General features: G+C 39.0%; 1 protein-coding gene across 2 annotated transcripts; it reads right to left on the reverse strand.

Moving 5' to 3' along the window:
- Nucleotides 1-1,282: 1,282 nt before the first annotated feature.
- cpt1ab (carnitine palmitoyltransferase 1Ab (liver)) lies at nucleotides 1,283-20,984 on the reverse strand. Of its 2 annotated transcripts, none has more exons than XM_017717531.2 (19): nucleotides 20,874-20,984; nucleotides 17,318-17,476; nucleotides 16,935-17,077; nucleotides 15,363-15,534; nucleotides 14,891-14,992; nucleotides 13,546-13,683; nucleotides 13,380-13,457; nucleotides 12,776-12,883; nucleotides 10,462-10,546; nucleotides 8,770-8,965; nucleotides 7,528-7,716; nucleotides 7,250-7,355; nucleotides 6,568-6,684; nucleotides 6,206-6,370; nucleotides 5,971-6,105; nucleotides 4,414-4,566; nucleotides 3,950-4,063; nucleotides 3,332-3,424; nucleotides 1,283-2,825 (listed from the first exon to the last, which is right to left on the reverse strand). In XM_017717531.2, the coding sequence occupies exons 2-19, from the start codon at nucleotides 17,456-17,458 to the stop codon at nucleotides 2,739-2,741; spliced, it is 2,322 nt and encodes a 773-aa protein (XP_017573020.1). In that variant the 5' UTR covers nucleotides 17,459-17,476; nucleotides 20,874-20,984; the 3' UTR covers nucleotides 1,283-2,738. The 2 variants fall into 2 exon arrangements, with proteins under 2 accessions (XP_017573020.1, XP_017573019.1); XM_017717530.2 differs by lacking the exon at nucleotides 10,462-10,546 and adding an exon at nucleotides 11,939-12,026.
- Nucleotides 20,985-21,980: the final 996 nt, after the last annotated feature.

The following is a 21,980-nucleotide window of genomic DNA, read 5'->3' on the forward strand; positions in this document are numbered from 1 at the left end:
TGGTACCTTCACAGATGTGCAAATCACTCATGCCATGTGCACTTGTGCATCTCTATACCATCATTAATACTGGCTTTTAACAAACTGGATAGTCCCTCTTCTCTTTAGCGCAGAAGATGTGGCGTCCATGATATCCAAAAAAATTCATTTGTTGATATGTTGGACAACAGGACACTTTTCCATTTCCCCTCAGTCCATCTTACATCAGCTCGGGCCAGAGAAGGCGATGTTGTGGTATTTCTGGATCCTGTTTATATACGTTTTCATCCTTGCATGGCAGTTTTAAATTGCATTTGTGAATGCAGCAATGAACTTTGTTCACAGACAGTGGTTTTCAGAAGTGTTCTTGGGCCCACGCCGTGACTTCCACTACAGAATTGCATCTGTTTTCAAGGCAGAGCTGCCTGAGGGCCTAAAGATCACAGGCAGCCAATATTGGTTTTTGGCTTTGTCCCTTGCATACCAAGATTTCTCAGGATTCTCTGAATTTGTTAATGACATTATGTACTGTAGATGATGAAATCCTCAAGTTCTTTGTTATTTTACATTGAGAAATGTTTTCCATGAATTGTTGCTCTGAACCCCTCTTTACTTCTGAACCCCATCTTTACTTCTGAAACTCTCTCTGGGATGCTCTTTTATAGCCGATCATATTACCAACCTGTTGCCAATTAACCTAATTGTATGTGATTACATAACATTGCCAGTCTTTTGTTGCCCTTGTCCCAGCTTGTTGCTGTCATCAAATGGGAATATTTTTCAAAAATCAATAATATTTCTCACTTTTAACATTTCATGTGTTGTGTTTACTATTTTCATTGAAATATTGGGTTTTAATGATTTGCACATTATTGCATTCTGCTTTTATTAATATTTTGCACATTGTCCAAACTTCTTGGGAAGCAGGGTTGCATATTTATACATGGAGAAGTGGTACAAAGAAGAGGTAAATTTATTCCTTTTGCTAAATAATCAATGCATACCTCTTCCCTGTTTTAGCTCTTTTCTGGGGAGGATTTAATTTCTAAGCATTAAACAAATCCATTAAGGTATTGAGCTCCCTCTAGTGGAAAATATCAGCAAGCACAAATAGCGATAAATAAATAAATAAATAGGCCTGTTAATCGGTTCTGGATTTGTACCCTTTACTTCAGTGAATATTCTGAATAGAATGTTTCTTTCTTGGCCCTGTAGTTAATGCCAATCATAAATATGGTGCTTAAATTCCTATCTGGTGTTTAAATATCGAAAGGATATACAGATTACAGTACACAGCATAGACTCAGATCAATTTTTCACATTTATTTTTATTGTGTTTTGGTATTTGAACTGCATCTGTGGCAAATGTCATATAAATATTTCAGCCACAACATTAACCACATTTTAATGACACACATTCCTTCCACAAAAATGTGTTATTTTATTTTTGTTCAGCGTTTTTTTTACATTCAATCAAGAACACCAATTCAAACCATTAATGAGCACACCCTATTCATAAACCAAAGCAATAAAATGCACCGTGAAAATATGGATTTAATAGATAAAATAAATAGCACACTTTTCTGCCACTGATGTCCAACATATACAGACCAAAATATCCCTTTGTTCCTCGTGTTTGTGGACATAACCCATTTGTTCAAATCAAAGGTTGCTGTCCCTCCTAGCTGTGACAATGTGCCATCGCAGCACTGAGTGTAGGCCACACCCAGACCAGTGAAGCTTGGTAAAAGCTGAACTGCGTCACCTGTAACTGCCTGTTCCTACTAAGCTGCATATATGTCTCACCTTCAGTACTGTAGTTCCACAGTGGGTCAGGCAACCAAAATACAATAAACAGCATTCGTCAGGTTCATGTAGAAATCACATAAAAGTGTTTGTCTTCAAAAAAGAATAGGAAATATCCTGTGGTGGAGGAAATGAAGGGATTTCTTTGCAGTTCAAAGGCAACCGTGCACTTTTACTTGTTCTTAAAACATTTCATCTCATCCACATTATCTACTCATTTATTGTTTCTTAGGACTGCATGGAAATGCTACTTAAAGTACACTTAAATTACGTAACAATCTCATTGCAAATGTACTGCTACAGTAAACTGTTTAGAAACAAACTCCCACGCCATTCAGAGTTAACGCAGTCTATCTGACAAGTTTAAGTGCTAAAAACAGACTTCAGAGGTTGCTACGGTCCACACTGTGCGACTCTGCGGCGTGAGTACTGTAATAGCTCCATCTAGTGGCTGTCCTGCCATAGTGCCACTAATACGCCGCAGGTCACAAATGCAGTTTCAAATAACCTGAGTATGAAAATATCTGTTAAAAACATTGCATTGAATTTGTCATATTATAGCAGCTACAAAAGGGAACTTGGTTATGTGCGCAGTACAGAAAAGGAATGCCTCTTCTGGAGTTTTGTCTGGGTTCTGGTGTGACGGCCATTCCGTTCATTAAGGTAACAATGTATAATATGCTAAAAACCATATATGGACAGTGAAGGCTAGTACAATCTGTTATAAAAAAGACGCTTCTCACCTTTTACATACTTAACGTGAATGAACAGGACATGAACATATTCACCTGTTTGTGCTTCATTTATACTGTTTAAATTTCTGTTTCTTATCTCATAAATTAAAAGCTAACAATGCATCTGTACATGCCCTGTACATGCCTATGTAGGAATAACATGCCGAGGATTTCACTGAAATGAAACCCCTTTTTGTGAATGGTGAGAGAGAACAGTGATCACTTCTTGGCTTTCCTGTCAATCTGGAAAAGGTCCAGAACGTCGAGCATGGCCTGCTTAATATGACTGCCGAAACGGTGAGAATCCTAAAAACAAACAAGAGTTTCAAAAAAACAGATGTTAGTCTGTGTCCAGAACTAGGCCCTATTCATTACATGGTGCGATATTTTGGCCTGTGTCTAAAGCTAGTCCCTGTTCACTACATATTGAACCATTTCAACCTTTGTTCTTTAAAATAAAAACCCTGAAAATCTATGTTGATTAATATAGAGTCAGATAAATATAATAGTCAGATATATATAAAAGTCAGAGAAGTTCATTTTTCTATAATTTGGGCCCTTCAAAAAAAATTTTGCACTTCTGAAAAGGCACCACTTTGTAGGTTTTAGTCTGACTGTGATGATATATAGTGCAGTGCACTATATGTAGTATGTAATACAGTGAATATGGCCTATTTTTGGTCAAAACAGTGCACTGTTTAGTGAAGAGGTTCTCGATTCAGACATGGGCTTAGTCTTAGTGAACAGCACATTTAATGTGTCATTGTGCTACAAACCGTGTGTATTTGTAAATATAAAAGTGTGGTACTCACAGTCTCTGGACTCGAGTGTTTGCTGGATATGTGGAAGTTGATGAGGTCTTCTCCAAGGATGATATATGACACTCCATAACCATCATCTGCCACCTACGTTGAGAAAATAAACAATGCGGCATTTGGTATGAAAGATGTCAAACAGGTCTAACTGAACCTAAACCAGAAATGAGCACTAAACTTTCTCTAGTGTGTTCAATATTCTATATTTGCTAAAGACATGACTAAATTATTCTTAAATAATTCATGATTAGATTATTATTTAGGACAAACATGATGCTACTATGCTTCTTGTCAACGTGGAAAAGTAAATTAAAAGTAAATTAAAAGTTCAATGAATAAAACTATATAGAAATTTAACTAAAATTTTGATCTTCTCCCTTTACATTTTCATATTCAAGCATATTAAATTATTCAAAGAGGAAAGTATTAAAATGGGCTAAATTATTAAGGCTACAGCTTATGAGTGGTTTCCTGCTTTGCTGCTATACCCAGTAAGAAAAATGCCTTAAAATTTAAATGCGGTGATTTGGCTCTCTTACTTTGCACAAATACCATTTGTGCCGAAATCTAACTGCCATATTTGACACACTCAGATTCTCCCAGCAGAGCACATACCGGGCCAAAGCCACCTCCACTGGTCACATACTCTGGGTTCTTCTTCAGATTAAACAGGTCCAGCTGCTGGAGAGGAGTCTGACTGGTGGACAGTCTCCATGGCTCAGACAACACCTGCATACGACCAACAGAATAATTAAAATTCTGCAACTGGAGACAGTTTAGTACATTTTTACGTTTATTCTAATCACCTAAACTTTGATGTATAGTACTTACTATATAATTTTAGAGAGTACTGGACAGTTTTATTGGTGTATTCATAATGGAAAGTTCACACAGTGTAGAAAGGCTTATAGATGGTGTTTTCAAATTAATAAAAACCTAAAAAGTTATGAGACTATGAAGTTTTGACATGACAGCACTTTTGTAATACATTTGTTAATAAGCTAAATTGTCTGCTTATGACAGAATAAAAAGTGCTCTATAAATAAATATGACTTGACTTGCAAGAAGATGGCTCTCACCTCTTTGAGGAAGGGAGAGTCAACTCCCAGGTACCTAGACACAACGTAGAGACAGAAAAGGTGCCGATCGATGCCTTTGCCTGTCATGGCCTGTCTGTACAGGTCCTGGTGCTTCTCTGCTGCCAACCTCAGCAGTCGCAGCCTCTCCTCTCGCTGAATGGAGAAGAAGAGAAGCAGAATCAGACCATGTCCTCTGACAGACATATCATATACTGTATGAGTTATTACTGTGCATAATGGTATATATATATATACACTGCTCAAAAAATAAAGGGAACACTTAAACAACACAATAGAACTCCAAGTAAATCAAACTTCTGTGAAATCAAACTGTCCACTTAGGAAGCAACACTGATTGACAATCAATTTCACAGCTGTTGTGCAATGTGAAATTGATGGGGGTTGTGCTCACAGCCCAACACCATGCAGGACGCTTGGCATTTGCCAGAGAACACCAGGATTAGCAAATTCACCACTGGCGCCCTGAGCTCTTCACAGATGAAAGCAGGTTCACACTGAGCACACGTGACAGACGTGACAGAGTCTGGAGATGCCGTGGAGAGCGATCTGCTGCCTGCAACATCCTTCAGCATGACCGGTTTGGCAGTGGGTCAGTAATGGTGTGGGGTGGCATTTCTTTGGATGGCCGCAAAGCCCTCCATGTGCTCGCCAGAGGTAGCCTGACTGCCTTTAGGTACCGAGATGAGATCCTCAGACCCCTTATGAGACCATATGCTGGTGCGGTTGGCCCTGGGTTCCTCCTAATGCAGGACAATGCTAGACCTCATGTGGCTGGAGTGTCCAGGAGTTGGCGGATGCTTTAGTCCAGGTCTGGGAGGAGATCCCTCAGGAGACCATCCGCCACCTCATCAGGAGCATGCCCAGGCGTTGTAGGGAGGTCATACAGGCATGTGGAGGCCACACACAATACTGAGCCTCATTTTAACTTGTTTTAAGGACATTACATCAAAGTTGGATCAGCCTGTAGTGTGTTTTTCCACTTTCATTTTGTGTGTGACTCCAAATCCAGGCCTCCATTGGTTAATAAATTTGATTTCCATTGATGATTTTTGTGTGATTTTGTTGTCAGCACATTCAGCTTTGTACAGAACAAAGTATTCAGTGAGAATATTTCATTCATTCAGATCTAGGATGCGTTGTTTGAGTGTTCCCTTTATTTTTTTGAGCAGTGTATATACATATATATGTATGTGTGTGTGTGTGTGTGTCTGTGTATGGACTAAAATCTCTTTACATTAAATTACAGTGAAAGGTAAGCATGTTTTTGCCTTCTGTACAGTTTTTTACTTTTACTTTGGACAGCAGCAGTATTTATGCAAAGGTTTGAACACCTCTGGTCAAATTATATATCTTTATTTTTTACAAGCACTTGCTGAAAATCAGTGAACACATCCTCTACAGAGAACAGTCTTAAAAAACACACATACACATATATGGATATATGTATATGTTGTAGCATGTGGCATTTGGAGGCTGGGGTGAATGGCTTTTTAAAGGCTGTATTAGTTAATGGTGAAGGACAGCTGTGGATCTTACCGTCTGTTTTTCCTCCTCCATGGCGCGGACGAAGGCACAGGCCTCGATGGTGCAGGAACGAACGGTTTCAGTGCGACCCTCTCGGAACAGTCGTGTCATGGATGCCTCATATGTCAGGCAGAACTTTCCTTTGTCCTGAAGTATGAGACAGAAAGGAGATGGTCGACTCATGCAAGGACAGTGTGGACCTAGGTGAGAGTTATGTCTGACAAAAAGAGTGCTATGGAACAGTTACCCTGAAGTGAGCAAGCTGGAGAACGATCTGGATAAAGGCATCTGGGCTGGTCTTGCACTTCTTGATCAGGCCTTTGCCAAACTCACTGAAGGGGATAATGTGTGAATCCACGTCATCTGCTAAAGCATTAGCCACCTCCAGAGAGCTGCTGATCACTGACTGGCACTATGGAAAAGGAAAGGACTGTAATAAAATACCTACACATACGACAGCCAAATAAATCATCTGCAATATGCAAGCTGTAAACAGGTATGGAATATGAGACTTTGAAGCACCAATTAAAGATTTTATTTAAAACAAACTGAGAGCCAGGACATATAGCTAAGATAAAAGCAAAGAACAGTTGTGAAGTGCTGTTATACCTCCTCTGGAATATCCCACTGTAGGCGCTGTGGTCCAGGCAGACTTGGGTGTATTTTTCCCTTGCAGTGACCATCTTCAGTGTATCCCATGATCACAGGATCAAAAGCCAGTACTTGCTGTAGCACACACATATATGGCATTAAACAGACCTTACTTAAAATAGAAGCCACTGGGCACCTACCTGAATTTCAACAGTAAATGTTTGAACATTATTTTTGTAGAACACTTTCATGAGTTCTTCAGTTAAAGGTGTTTGTAAATCAATCTGTAAATCTGTATGACAGTGATGGAGAATTTAATCAGGAAATTTTTTTATATGTTGTGTTTGTAAGTTGGATAAAATGTCACAAGAACAACTTGGAAAGAGACTCTCTCAGTCTCTCTCATCTTAACACAAGCATTGTTAGAGTGCAACAGTTGTAGTTTTAGTTTCATGTTATACAGCCACATATTTCAAACATTTATTCGTAAGATGCAGCAACTGCCCAATGGCTACTATTATAAGTGTGTTTTGAGGAAATTGGTTTTCTTTTTATTAATTTTTTCACATCAACAGTAGAATACAGATACAGTAGTTAGAGATTAGGTTAAAAATGCTGGAGTATCCCTTTAAGTTATATAAATGCTGTTGGTTAAAGATAATGTATATAGACACTGTGTGTGTAATGTTGTTTAAATCACCTCCCAAAGGTGGCCAACAATGGGGGCATCAGCCCAGGTGTGTTCAGCATTCAAACCCATGGTGCCGTTCTTAAACACAATCAGGTTAAAGGACTTATCGAACCATCTGGACACAGGAAAACAAAGTTACATATTTCAAAGGTCACACAAACACAAAGGCCTCCAAAAACACTGCCAAATTATGTGCATTAAAATATTTGCCTGTCTATTTCGAACACAAAGAAATCAAAAGGAAATAGATTTTCTCAAAATAAATGGTGGTCACTCATCATTCTGACCTGTCATAGCATTTCCCATGGAGAAGAGATTTGGCATATCTGTCCAGAGACTGCACAGGGTTATCAGGGTCATAACGCTGTTCAGTGTCATCCAGAGTCACAAAGAAAGCTGCCTTCTCCACTGAATCCAGAGACTGCTTATTCTTCCCTCTACTGAAGAACGTTGAGCGGGCCTTGGCCCAGGGTATTCTGTAAGGAGAAACAGAAGACACAGTTATATTAAACCTTTAAGAGTACCATCACCATTAACACATGCAAATCTTGATTGATGTTCATTATAGTTCATTATAGTTTTTAGTTAATACAATCATCATGCTTGTTGTTTTTCAGCTCTGCAAGAACAACGGCAATTTCTTTGTTAATCTTTGAATGGAAACAAAAGGGTTAACCCCTTAACGTCCCAGTTTTATTACATACAAAAGCATATTATTCCGTAAGTACAAGGACTTCACTGCAAACTGGTTAAGCTTCTTAGGAGTATAATAAGTGTATAATAAAACATGGCCTGTTAAGGTTTAAATATTTGAAACACTCATAAAGAAAACTGTCCAGTCAGAGTTTTTTTTGTTACTACAGCTAAGTGAGCTCTGCCTTTGGGTAGAATGTCAGGAGCTGAAGTAAACTAACTTGCCAGATGAATTACTATTAATAACTATTAATCAACTAATCACATTTTGATGTACACTGGGTGGGACTAACTTTCTGGAAGTCCTAGATGCACTACTGAAATGGAAAACCCAGCTCAGCTCTGTGATGGGGCCCTGTACTGAAGGAGTCAATGCAAAACTGCTATACGGTGAAATATATCTTAAGATGTCTGTTACAAGCTTCAAACGACTGAGAATAACTGAGAAAGCTGTATGGCACTGAGAATGAATTCACAGTAAAATTGGCATCTAGAATCTCTCATATTTTAAAAGTGGAAATCAAATCTTAAAGCAAATAGATTAGTCAGTTTAGATACAGTATATCATGTACCTTTTAATAAATTGTTGTTCACAGATTTCTTGAAAGGGTGAATAAAACGTCTAGAAGTCCTTTTAAACCAATGTTGTATAATAATTTGCATTTGTCTAAGTTAGTTTTGTAAATAAAACAACAAAAATGCTAATATGGCACATGATTCCAGACTTCTGAATGGTAGTATTCCTTACAGTCTCAGTGTAAATAAGCAGAGCCAAAGCCTTCAGTCAACCCTGTGTTGTACTGCTGTAGGTTCAGTGCTGTTCACAGCACGCTCACCTGTCTCCCGCTGTGAGTGCAGCTAGATGCTCCTCTCCAGGCTGAGGCTCAGACTTATCTGCCAGAATCCTTTCCATCTGCTGCTCGATCTCTCTGGGATACAGCAACCGGCCGTCATAAAACATCCACACCTTGAAAAAGCGTCCCTTGTGGTACACCACAATGTGCTTGCTCTCATTCACGTGCTGAATGGCATCTACTCATGGAGACATATATATAAGATAGAGATCTCAGAGCAGTTTGTATGAAAAATCAATTTTTATCCAACAACTATTAAAGGAAGAGGCTGTTCTTTATCATTGTGCTTCGAGCAGCAAAGTGCCCAAAACTTACAATTACAAAATTACACTGATTCTTTCAAAAGTCTGCACAATTAAATGGATGAGATGTAAACAACGTCATTCAGAGAGGTTTGATTTAAAAAGGCTCATTGTTACAGATTTCTTTACAATTGTGATGATGGGAACCAGGAGCCATGTCAACAACACAAATTTAACCACTTCATTTACTATCCAAAATGAGCAGTACAAGTGTCTTCTCTGTATTTATATGTAAAATTAATGATGGTAAAATATGGCAGTCAGATTTTGTACCTCTCCACCATGAAATGATTTTAAAAATATATCTTTATGGCCCAAGGTTTATTGCAGAACTACACTACCATAGATCAATGTCACAGTCATCAGGTTGCATGTTTGTAACCATTTTATGTAATAATTGTCTGTGAGAGAAATTTTAGAGGCAATAAATAGGAATTAAACGCTTCAGATGTCTGGCTCTTATCACCACCATTGTGAACAACTGTGACTCTGCAGGTTTCTCTAGAATTGAGCATTTCATATCAAACCACTCTGAAAGAGTTTGTTTACATCTTAATTATTTAAATCCACAGGACAATGGTGCAATTCACTTTTAAGAAAAAGCTGAACAACCCCTGTACAGGCCCAATGGCAGACAGAGGAAAAGCCAAATGTAAATCCAAAGACATAACATTCCTGAAAATAACACTTTTAGTTTATCACCATGCAGACACAGGAACTGTTTCAGAATGACATGAAAGCAAAGGGGAGATGAAAAAAAGGGAGATCAAAGTCCAAACACTTCCTTCCTTAACACCACAAGACATGCCAGAATGCATTACAATACCTCTAAATTTGCTTACCCGTTTATTTGCCTAAACTGCCCAGCAGTGCTCAAGCAATTGTTTGGACTTGATGGGAAAGGGAGGGTGGTTTGATAATGAATACTCTTCCTTAAAGTTTCCTTATTCTCAGAATAAATAACAGCTTACATAACTTTCATATTTTTTTAGATATAATACAGTGAATGTCTTTGAATTAGTAGTATTTTCCATGCATGTATTCGGTTAGGCATTTCACCAGAAAGCTCAATTAAGTGATTCAGTAAAATTTGTCAGCAAAAGCCAAAAAGAAAAAAAAAAACACTTTGCAGCTACCAGGTATGTTGCTTTTATAGTGAAGGACTATGACCTCTGGCTGCACTGCCGCCTATGTGCTCCTGTTGTAAAACCTAAAGTAAACGTCAGATTACATCGCACCCACAATGCAAGAACACACCTCTGCAGTGCCATGCATTATAATCCTCGCCCGCATGCACTGTTTGATGAAACAGCGGATAAAACTGGAATTCTGAGATTAAGGTGCTGAAGCAGAGGACAGGAGAGAGCTCTACCTGTTTCTACACCTGGGACTCGACTGGTGTTGAACATACGCTCATACTGGGATGAGCACATGGGAATAGTGTTTAGAGCCATGAGCTGTAAAGCAAGAGGGAGAGTCAGACACTACCAGATAACACACCGAGCGAATCCCACCACACACCAACCCACCACTACAGTGACACCTAGAGAGGAGGAAAAGCATGAGTGATGAAAACAAAAAGGATGACAATAACGGACGGAGGGATGCCAGAGAGGTTCATGAGACGTGGTGTTGGAAGGAGTGAGATGGACATTCATCACCATGGAGACGCAGCCTCAAGTCACCAGCGCAGTTCAGAGAAAACAACAATAAAAATCCTATCAGTGTATCAGTTAAACAATGAATCAATCTATGGATTAATTAGCTTTTCATGTCTACAAAAAACAAATTGGACTATCTTCAGAAGGCTGTGCATGAGAAGAATGTTAACCCCTTACACTCCACAGAGTTTTATTCCTCACACACATAACTAGGTAACTGAATAGTTTAATAGAATTTCACAAATAAATAATATTTGTTACTGGAAAATAAGCCTGAAAGGAACATTCAAAGTTTTTCAACCATATCTCCATCTGCCACATGTGTAACATAAAGCTGATCACCACAGACATCCATTGTGACAAATTTTGTACATCATAAAAGAACCAGAAACTCAACATTACACAAAATTCATATTTTCATTGAATACAATAGTGTCTTGATTTTATCAGGAATTGTTTGTTGTTGTTGTTATTATTATCTTTGTGTTTTATAAGTGTAGGTAGCTAAGCAAGCTCTGGTTAGGTCCCAATGCGTTTGATCAACTACCAGCATAATCACAGAAGTGAACCAATCACTTTTTAATTTCCAATAGGTGGCCTCAATTTCATGAGAAAAAAAACAAAACGCCAGGCCTTCAGAAACTCCTAGACACGTCAATGACTGTGAATATGAGCTGCAGCCTAATCAATAGGTTGTTAGAAATGGGAAACAGTGACAGCCTCTCTGCTGAAAGACTCACTGTGAGCTTACTATAAGGTCAAATATGGACTGATATGTACATCACAAGCTTCATGTAAAACATGTCTTTATGTTCAGCTTCAAATGTCTGTGTTTAATTTAGAATGGCCAAAAATTATGCATATCATCTTTAGCGTAACAGTGACAAACTATAAGAATCCCATAGGCATGCTAGCATTATCATAGAGTTTAGACATTTAAGATCCAAATTGAAGGCCTGGCTCTAATAGTCACAGTTCGTCACTGCCACTGAGACAAAAAAAATGATAGCAAATGTCAATGGGCTTTTCTGTTCTTTCACTCAGCTCTGGGAATATACTGAATTATAAATAAGTTTAAGGGGTTAAAAGCTAAAAGTTTCTGATTGCAGGTGATGTGAAGCTGCACACCATTGGTGAAACGGAGCATAGGGATTAGCGCGGCTCACGGTTACTCGCCCTCTCTCTTACCTGTATCCAGGCCCGGGATGCGGGACGTGTTAAACATCCGCTCCCACTGTGCTGAACACAGTGGCACTCTGTTCTCCAGCAAGTAAATCTGTGTGCGCGCCACCACACGCACATTTAACACAGCAACGTCCGAAAGCAAGGGACAAAACACAGCACTATTTAGGAAGGCTCTTTAATAACCATGCAAAGAGGTGAAGGTTAGGACAGAGAGAGGGGGGGGGGGAGTGATGAAGGTAGGAAAGGAATGACAAAACACAAGGTTTTCAATGTATATACTACATCTAATGATTAGTCATTACATTTTCCATGTCAGTGAAATTTGCCCAAGCACAGCCATGCCAGTGCACATATATAGCAGGTCTGCATGGAACCAAGAATATATATATTATACCGATTTAACCCTTTAATCTGAAGGGCCTGTATGTGGGTCCACACTTCAGTCCCTCACTGTCATAATTACATAAAATATTAGCAGCCATATTGCGTACTATATAAGTAATAATAGTTACTAAATGAAACTTTAAAATAACCAAATAAAAAGTCTGCAGTTTAAGGATTTAAAACATAAAATATTCTTAATAAGGTGACTATTGTTTCGAGAATAGTTCATGTTCAAATGTCTAATGTAACCAGTTCCACGGTTCCACTCTTCATTTCTGGACTATATTAGTGGAGTTTATTCCACTGTCATTGTTCTGTATGTCATATAAACTTAACAGGGCATTTAGCATTGCAAGCCTTGCTATGGCTCTGTAACTACAAGAACAATGAAATAGTCCAGAGTGTACCATCTACTAAGATATGGCCTTGTGTGTCACACTAAGAAGCAGGACTTACAGGTTTAAGCTGAGCACGGTCCAGTTTCCTCCTGTACATCATAGCAGAGTGGATAGCATTCCCTGCCCTGGCAGCTTGCAGATGAGTGGGGAAGACATACAGGAAGTCCTGCCAAATAAAGAAAGTGAGTTGGTAAAAGTGTGTTAAAGAAGTCAAAACAAGTGGGGAAAAATAACCAAGGCAACAAGTTGGCAAAGTCTTTATTTTTTTCATTTATGTATTTATAAATGAAAATATGTGGCATTTGTGGCAAAAACAGACAGTGAATAGATATGAACAGACCTAAAGTCATTATTGATATTGGTACTCAATTGTGATAAATTGGAAGTGGGCTAATCATATCTCACTAATCACGTTAGCAATGGCGCTACTGAAATTCCCTATGAACAACAGAGTCACGGTTGCAGTAATGAGCACCTAAGGAATTGTGATGAGACCTCTCTTTCATTCTGTTTTGGGGTCACATGATGCCCTCAGACTCTCACTATCAAATACCACTGATAACACACATTACACACTCTGGGCACTGGCTCTTCTATAGCTCAGTTCTTATGACTGCACAGAGTGCAAAGGACATATCAATTCATTACTATGAGGCCTTTACCATTGCATAGTAGTTGCTGTTGACCATGATGGGCCCACGTCCTCTTAGGTAAATGTACTCTTCCCACCAGTCACTGACCTGCCAACATAAAGAGTTGTTACAGAAATATTACATTTGTCAACGTTACTTGACACAGATATTAAGTTCATAAATGATGTCAGCTTACATAGTTGGAGGTCCACCAGGATTTGAGCTTCAAGTACCACTGGAGTTTTGGGCCCAGGTTCTTCTCAAAATCCTTCGCCAGGCCCTCCATACGTTTGTACTGCGCGTCGTCCATAAGAGGATGCACTGATTCAAGGTACTATACAAACAAAGGACAAAAAAATTCTAAGTGTAAGGTAAAACTTTCTGTCATCCACCCTCTACAGCCTACATTGCTTATATGCTTTGAAACACATTCTTAAAATTAGCTTTATTATTTCTCACTTGTAGTTCAAGAAAGCTGAGAAATTCTGTCAAAAGCATAGATTTTAGACATTGAAGCCATGCCACATTCCTGTTCACAAAAGTGGTTATATTTTATTATGATTTAAATGAAATTTTTGCCATTTAATGTTTTCAAAAAGTGGGATGTTCAGACCCAGAAAAGAAAACAAAAAAGTTGCAAATCAAAAAAATAAGCTGTTGGTGCTCTCAGAACAACAGACTGGCCAAACCAGGGTTCAGACCTTTACATCACTGAATGATGAGATGGCATAGAGGTACCTCAGAAAAATGGTATCAGACCAAATGCAAGCTTGGTCGAGCATATGCTGGTTCATATCATTTAGAAAACTATTGTGCATCTCGATAAAAATGCCACTATAACATTTTCACAGTTTTTTTCTGAGGCCATTTGGTTTGATGCTGTTTGATCTGATGTTCAGTTTCAGCAGATCTGAGGCCTGATGGTGAAAATGATAAGTAAATTACCAGTAGGTGGTGTCGATGTTTGTTTGACACTTAATACATGGATGGCCTTGAGATACCAGAGCACTGACTAAAATGAAATCACAAATACCTATTTTAAATTTATTTTTATTTTTGTCCCAAATGACACATGTTTATGTGAAAAATGAAATCCCAAATTTCATTTTCAGTTTTGGCAGGATATTTGTGCAGATGTTTAGACAAAGAAATGGCAAAAACAGGTTTGCATTTACATTTTATTGTTTTAATTTTCATTTCTTTTTTGGTTGGATTTGCCTTCCATATACTTAGATCTTGAAGCAGAAAATGCACCAACTTCTAGACTAAAAGTTGGAACTATCCCTGCAGATTTCTGGGAAAGAACAGAAAGCAAGACTTCTGAAAAGAATGGAAGCTGTAATAAAGTTAAAGGGTGGGGTGGACACACTAAATACTGAAGAAATTGATATTATATTTAGTTTTTGAGGATTCTGTGCAATTTTCTGTTTAACATATGTTTACTGCTTTTTTCCTGACACTGAAAAACGGATAACTTTTATGTAATGGACATTTTGACTGGGAATGAAATAAGTGAAGGATGGTCTCTGGCACAAACTCACTCTTTTTGTGGTGTCCTTCACAGCGGGCACGGGTAAGCGTGGCAACGAGCTTTGGAAACTGTAGAGCATTGGCTTACGGCCAGAGAACAACTTCACCAGCACCTGCAGAGATAGGAGATTCAAACGTCAAACAAGTGGAATGAGAACACAACAGCATGCTATAAAACCGACTAGTATGATCTGAATAAATATAGCACATAGCTCTGTGAGACACATAACATATGGTGTTATTAAAACTCACCGCAACTGTTTTGATCAATTTTAAAAGCTTTTAGTTTAAATTACAGGTTTATAGTTCAGTGATTAACATTAACGCTTATTAGTCAGTAACATCTATGATACTAATATGTAATATGCCTAGCACTTCAACTAGATTCCTTAATAAACAAAGCTAAAGTATCTGTTTGTCAAATAAGACAGAGTTACACTGATAACAGAAAGCTTAGTGCACATACTTTGTTAAGAGACTCACCAGCCAAATCTTGGTACCTATGGACACATTTCCATGGCGATTGTACATCCATCCGTGCCAAGACAGCAGGGATTTAAGGACACTCCTCATAATGAAGATGATGGTGACCCACAGCCCTGTGCCCACCAGCACTCCACCAGCAATACGCTGACCATCTTCTGTTATATACTTACTGCAGGGAAACAGAATTACTCGTAATGTGGCATCACCTTTTTATGTCTCTACTTTTTAGTTATACAGGCTGTAATTTTTTCTTCTCATTGATACAACGGGGATACTTCTTACCCCATTCCACTAAGAAATAACAGATAATACCACTCAGGTTTATCTCACTTCTCCACACAAACCATTCTCACACACTACAAGCACATGGTTCTTTGAGGTTAGTTCTTTTGTCACAACTGCTGCGTGTTATTAAAGTGGAACAGGTTTGGCTTCTTAATCTGAACATTCCGTTTGGCTGTCTTTACCTGTTTTTTTTTATTACTAGTCTGAATATTAGACAATCTATATGCCTATTGCAAATGATTAGGAGAACTAGGAGAAATAGGAGAATTCAGCAGGCCTGAGTCCTGCATGCTTTTTCCATCATCAGCTTCTTCCCCGAGGTTGTAATGCAAATGTCTAGATTAACAAATTTGCATAGACTGTTCATACACACAACTTTGTAATGGTCAATCGGGTTGGACAGCTTTGCAGTTTTAGTTTAGCTTATAGTTTAAATATAATTGAGTGCTTCTGCAAGTACAGGCACTTTTGGCTCAAAATCTTTAGAAAATGCTGTTTTAAAAGGGGAATTCCACTAATTGTTTCCAAATTCCTGAATAATTCAAGAGCTGAGATGGAAACAAAGCCCTTTAGAGTAGTTTAATGTGAAATAGTGCATGGTAGAAAAGCTTCATTAATTTCTTTACAATGATGTACAACAATGTGTAATGTGTACAACATGGCCATTTTAATTACTATCTAAAACCACCAGTGAACCCACACATGTCTTTCGAGTGTTTACAAGTAATCTTGGAAATGGTAAAGCTGACAAATTAAAATTGTGATAAAACGAACATAAACCAGTATCTTCAGACGCCTGGTTCCTGTCACCACCATGAACAATTACAGCTAATTGGTGAGTTTCTCTGAGACAGAGAATTTTGAAACAAACCATACTTGTTTACATCTTAGTGATTAAATTATGCAGAAAATGTTGATTTGCCCCTTTGTATTAAAGTATTAAAAGTCTGTAATACAAGAAAATAATAAAATACAGGGAAAGTTTAGGATATGGGCCTTTCATATCTCCTCATTCTTTTCTATAGAGGCTCTGGGGAGGTTTCACATCCCACAATGAGCAAGCAGGAAGTTATTCTATTCAGTAGAAAGTAAAGAAAAAAAATGAATACCAAGGTCACCTCTAATAGTCCGTAATGAGGAACTACATTCTAACTGAGATAAGAGACACTGCAGGTTTAGGTTGAGGAGAGAAGGAAATAAAGACTTCATCTCTTTCAACAAAAGCGTCTATCCTTTTCCTTGTTACTTATCATAAATGAAACTTGAATGCTGTCAATCATTTACCTTACTGGCATGTGTGTGGCCAGTTTCGTGAAGAGTCCTAACGAGGGGTCTATTTTAGCATACTTCGCATAAGACATGTATCCCGCAACAACAACTATCAGTCCAGAAGGACTTCCAGGATATACTCCAGTCATAACACCATTCTGCAAAAATACAGAAAGAGGCCATCATCAGTAAAACCATCACACTACTGTTTAATATCATAATCGATCATTCTCTATAAATAAATATTGAGGGTAATTTATCAGTTTATGTGTAATGTGTCACATTCAGCAAACAAAACATGACCATTCCTGACAGCTCATAAAAAGCATTAAACACAGTGCGCCCTTTGAACCTGGATAAATCATGGCCAGAATAATCAGGAAATTCCATAAAAGTACCTTGAACCTAATGAACCTCTTCTTCCAGGAGTGCAGGCCGGAGAGGTAAACCTGCCGCAGGGCCTCATGGCATAGGTGTAGGTCGATGCCATCTGGAGTGACGGTGAACTGGAAGGCCACCGCCTGGTGCGCTTCTGCCATTCTTCCTACAAACTCTCACTGACAGAGGAAGCAGAAACAAATGATGTATATGATTTTGAGTCCAACCTATATATTAGTCTGTTAGTGGGCCAATAACAATGTCCAAAATTGATTACTTGCAGTTTTATTGGTAGAAGAAAAACAAACATCAGATCTCATTATTCTGTCATTCTGATAGATAGATAGATAGATAGATAGATAGATAGATAGATAGATAGATAGATAGATAGATAGATAGATAGATAGATAGATTTGATGCTGTGGTTGTTTCTAAGCAGGCTTGTAGAGACGAGCCTAAACAGCTGTCCTGACTTACATAATTCATTCATTATGAAATATGGCAAAACTCAGACACCACAAAATGTGACCTGCTTTTCTGATTAACCTTTGCAGCACTTTCATGATAAATATAAATAAAGCAGTGTGTTTTATTAAGCTTATAATAATTATATTTATTAACGTTCATACCTGACATGATGTAACAAAGCAATTCACATGACCCAAATGAACTACATGACATTTGAATCTAGCTGAATAAATACAAATGACAGAAAAACAGGATCCGAACATACAACTATACTACACTGAAAGCAAGACCAGGACTGCTGATCTTTCAAACTGTCAATGTGTAATAAATACTTCTGAAATGTCACTGCAGATTTTCGGCATAAACTGAGACAGCGTGCTTATCTATAAACCTGTTTGACAACATATATCGGATCAAACAATAGGTGAGGACTACGCTGTCTTCCTTTCCTTTTCAGAAACATATTAAGATTTATTCAGACATGACACATTTGTTTTTCAACTAGATAGTAAATAAAAAAGAAATATGAGACTTAGGAGAAAAGTACATCTTTTTTTTTTTACCTGAACATAGTTTTTACAAGGCAGTACATAAATAGACAGGTGATAACTTCCATTGTCTACAAGGCTAAAGTGCAGGATTTCAAGTTTAATTTGGGGGCATTAAGAACAATACCATGGTTAGCAGGTTGTTACAGAGCAAGAATGTACTGATTATCTTAACAGTAACAAACAACCTGGGAGGCCACAGTCACAAGTGTGAGAGGCCAAATTAGCGGATGAAGAACTGAAGAAAAATGGATCAAGAACAGCATCCAAGGTGTAAGCACAGATGTGTGGAATATTACTATAAAGAGAAGAATACTGTATGCCTCATGGCCTCAGCAGCAACCAACTGTTCCTATCTACCCAAATGCTGAAAAATAGAACCGCAGGGCAGTGTCACTAAACATACTGCTAAGGCAACTATGCAGCTCCTTTGGTTGTAAAAGAGGCATATCTTTGACTTCCTGAACTGAAACTGAAAATAGCTGCATTACAGGTCTGATGATGTCTGTAGGCTGCATAATTCAGGCAGACATAAGCTGTGAAGGATTTGTAACCAAGCATTAAACATGACAAGTGTATTTAAGATGAACACTGTTTGTCCAATTACCTTTGGTCCCTAAAATGGGGATACTAAGCAAACAAATGTCTGTGCTTCATACATGTTTACCCAGCACAAATAAACAGTCTCAATTTAACTAGGACTGGGTGCTTCAATTCAATACAGATTCCTGAACAATCCTTTTCCAATGCCTTCTTTTAAATTACAAAAAGAGAAGTGGGAGTGGCTGAAACCAGAAATGAGTGCGAGGTGCTGTAAGTGGGTATATTTACTGACTGCAACAAGCTGCAGACCTATTAAAGGCACAATGTGTAAGATTTAAAGTGACCTATTAGCAGAAATGGAACATAGTATACAAAAGCACGTTTTCGTTAGTGCATAATCACCTTTAAGATGCTCTGACATTAATAACATGCTTATAGACTGTCATTTACACAGCCAATCAGCAGTCTAGATTTTGGATGAAGATGGATTAGTGTCTCACCAGAGATGACAGGGCTGATCATTAAGGGAACTGAATGATAGCAAATAAAATAGTAAAGTAAGTACTATAATCAGATAGTAAGTAAAATTGCTGTTTGTGTTGTACCCCTGGTTCTTGTCAACACCACTCTACAAACATCTAAGTTCTTCTACAGTGAACCATTTCACCTCAGACCACTCTGTGCCTTTGTTTACAGCTCAGTGTTCAACAGAATCGTTGAATAAACGGTGGAATTACTCTTTAATACCTAGAATCATGACCATATGTAAATATCATGTGGTTTGGCTCAGACTGACTTTGTGTGAAGGCCTACAATTGTAGGGCTTTCAAAACCATTCAACTCACTATCACTGAGGGCACATGCTTCAGCACAGGTTATTTAACAGGTTATTTATTGAATGTATGCATGCAGGACGTCAAAAGTCGTGTGAAGGACACGTTGAGACACCGGTTGAACGTCAAAGCGCGTTTCTGCCCCCCTCCTTCCTCAACCCCCGAAGCACCGCTCAGCCTGATCACATGACTACCCTGTGCAACTGGAAACTAGGGGAAAGGTCGCCGCGCTGTAGCATGGGGCTGTGTGGAGAGAGAGAGAGAGCAGGGAACGCTGTGCTGGCTCTTCATAAGATTTAAGGAGCCCAAAACAGAAAATATTACATTAAAAAGTGCCGGATTCACACCATGCATACCCAGGACTGAGCTCACGCATATATTTTCCTCTTTACCTTACATCTATAACGTTAGGCCGGGTCTGATTCACAACAGGTTTTTGTGGTTTGCATCAAAATGCGAGGCTGCCTTGTTAGAAATACCTGTATTTGCTATCTTTTTAAAATTTAAATCGTATTTATGCATAGTTTTTTTTTTTTTTAAAAAAGACCCAAGCCACTCAGCTACAACAGGGTTTTGGTTTCAGTTGAAAACTGGGTTAAATGAGGATACTGAGTGAGCAAAGCCAGCTGTGATTTGAGAAATGTTATGGCGGCCTGCAGCCGTTTAATGGCTCGTTCAGATGTCCGATACGTGTAGGATCGCTCCTATAGTAAAAGCGCCTTTCAGGTCTGCTCTGACTGCGGTGTCCTTGGACTCACGCCCCGCATTCACGGACACCCACTGACCCTGCTGTTAGCACAGCGCAGGTGTGCTTCTAATCATGTTGGCAAAACACTGATAATAGGCTTATATTGCAGCTTGCCGTCGGAGACCTTGTGCCAGAGCAAATACTAGTGGAAACGCATGTCAGAACAGAGGAGAGAGAAAACTGAAAAATAAAACTAACGCCACCTTAAATATCAAGGGAAATCTGGGCTACCACTAATGTCTGGCTGTAAAGATGAAGCTGATTCGTGGGCACCAAGCAAAGCGTTTTATAAAAATAAGAGCGGCTTCGCTGATCGTGCACTTTAACCTAGTGAGCCCACCGGTGAACGAACCCCTCACTGCAACCCTTCAACTTCCGTCTCACAGCCAGGAGCTGCCTGCAAACACCGGTTTATCTCAAAGCCCGGCGGACTTACCTGTCCGTCTTCACTGGAGGCTCGTCGTGGGCTGGCGTATGAGCTTATGAGGTTTTGACTGCTGCTCTACGCGCCTATGAATGAAAGTGGAGGGCTACACAGAAGGGACCGCCCCGCCGCATGACGTCACGTGTTTTCCTCTGTAATTTGTGCACCGGGGCCACACTGCACTCGGGAGAACCACCCTTACCACTAGCATCAGTTTATCTGTTAGACCCGCCTTACAGTCCAGTATTTCACTTTTAATTCATTCCATAAATAAGTTCTCCAGAAGGAAACCTCCACTGGATTCGGCAACACAAAACCCATCAAGCAGGGAAACTGCATGTGAAATACTGCACTGTAAGTCCGAAAGTGTCCAAACACCCCGTCTAATTCGTGAACTCAGCAACTCCAGCGAACCCTTTTGCTGACACATGAGCTGTGGAGCTGTGTTGTCTGGGGTGATGGAGCTCCATCCAATACCTTTGGGATGAGTGGGAGTGATCCAGAACTAATGATTCAACACCAGTACCTGACCTCACTAATGCTCTCGTGGCTGAATGCAATAAACAGTGTTACAGCACGCATCGGAAAGCCTTCTCAGACGAGTAGAGGCTCTTAGTGAAGAAAAGGGGGGACTAACCTCCCTGTTAATATCCCTGATTGCAGAAGAGACTCTGGGTGAGCAGATGTCTACAAACTTTTGGACCTACAATTCATCACAAATGTTGAGATTTGGCACGGACATTTGCAGTGTAATTCACTGTTATCTTAATGATGTGATGTGAATGATTGCGTGGAAGTGAAATGTTGTGAAATGTTTTGTTGTTAAAGTGATTTAGAAAGTTTAGACGCCATAAAATGCAAGGTGTGCTACACAGTGATGTAAAAACAACTCTAAACCATGACCCAAACAACAACCCAAAGGACCTGCAACTTAGACATGACATCTATAGCCCCATCTTCACATTCCTGACCTCCCAGCACAACCTAGGGAGAAGGTAGTGGTGTAGTTTTGGTGGACACAGGCCTGATCACTCAGGGCTACATGTTGTTAGAAGGTTATAGTATATTTATTATCAGTAGCCAGTGGTAAATAAATAAGGATGCTCTAACCAATAATAA

The sequence above is a fragment of the Pygocentrus nattereri genome, chromosome 11, assembly GCF_015220715.1.
Source record: "Pygocentrus nattereri isolate fPygNat1 chromosome 11, fPygNat1.pri, whole genome shotgun sequence".
In the NCBI taxonomy this organism is placed as follows: Eukaryota; Metazoa; Chordata; class Actinopteri; order Characiformes; family Serrasalmidae; genus Pygocentrus; species Pygocentrus nattereri.

Excerpts from the sequence above, each read along its gene's own strand:
- cpt1ab (XM_017717530.2), bottom strand. The coding sequence starts at position 17,458 with ATGGCAGAAGCGCACCAGGCGGTGGCCTTCCAGTTCACCGTCACTCCA. Across the intron at positions 13,458-13,545 it reads CCTGGTGGACCTCCAACTAT|GTCAGTGACTGGTGGGAAGA; the intron begins GTAAGCTGACAT and ends TTATGTTGGCAG. Across the intron at positions 4,567-5,970 it reads TGGAGGAGGAAAAACAGACG|CGAGAGGAGAGGCTGCGACT; the intron begins GTAAGATCCACA and ends TTCTCCATTCAG.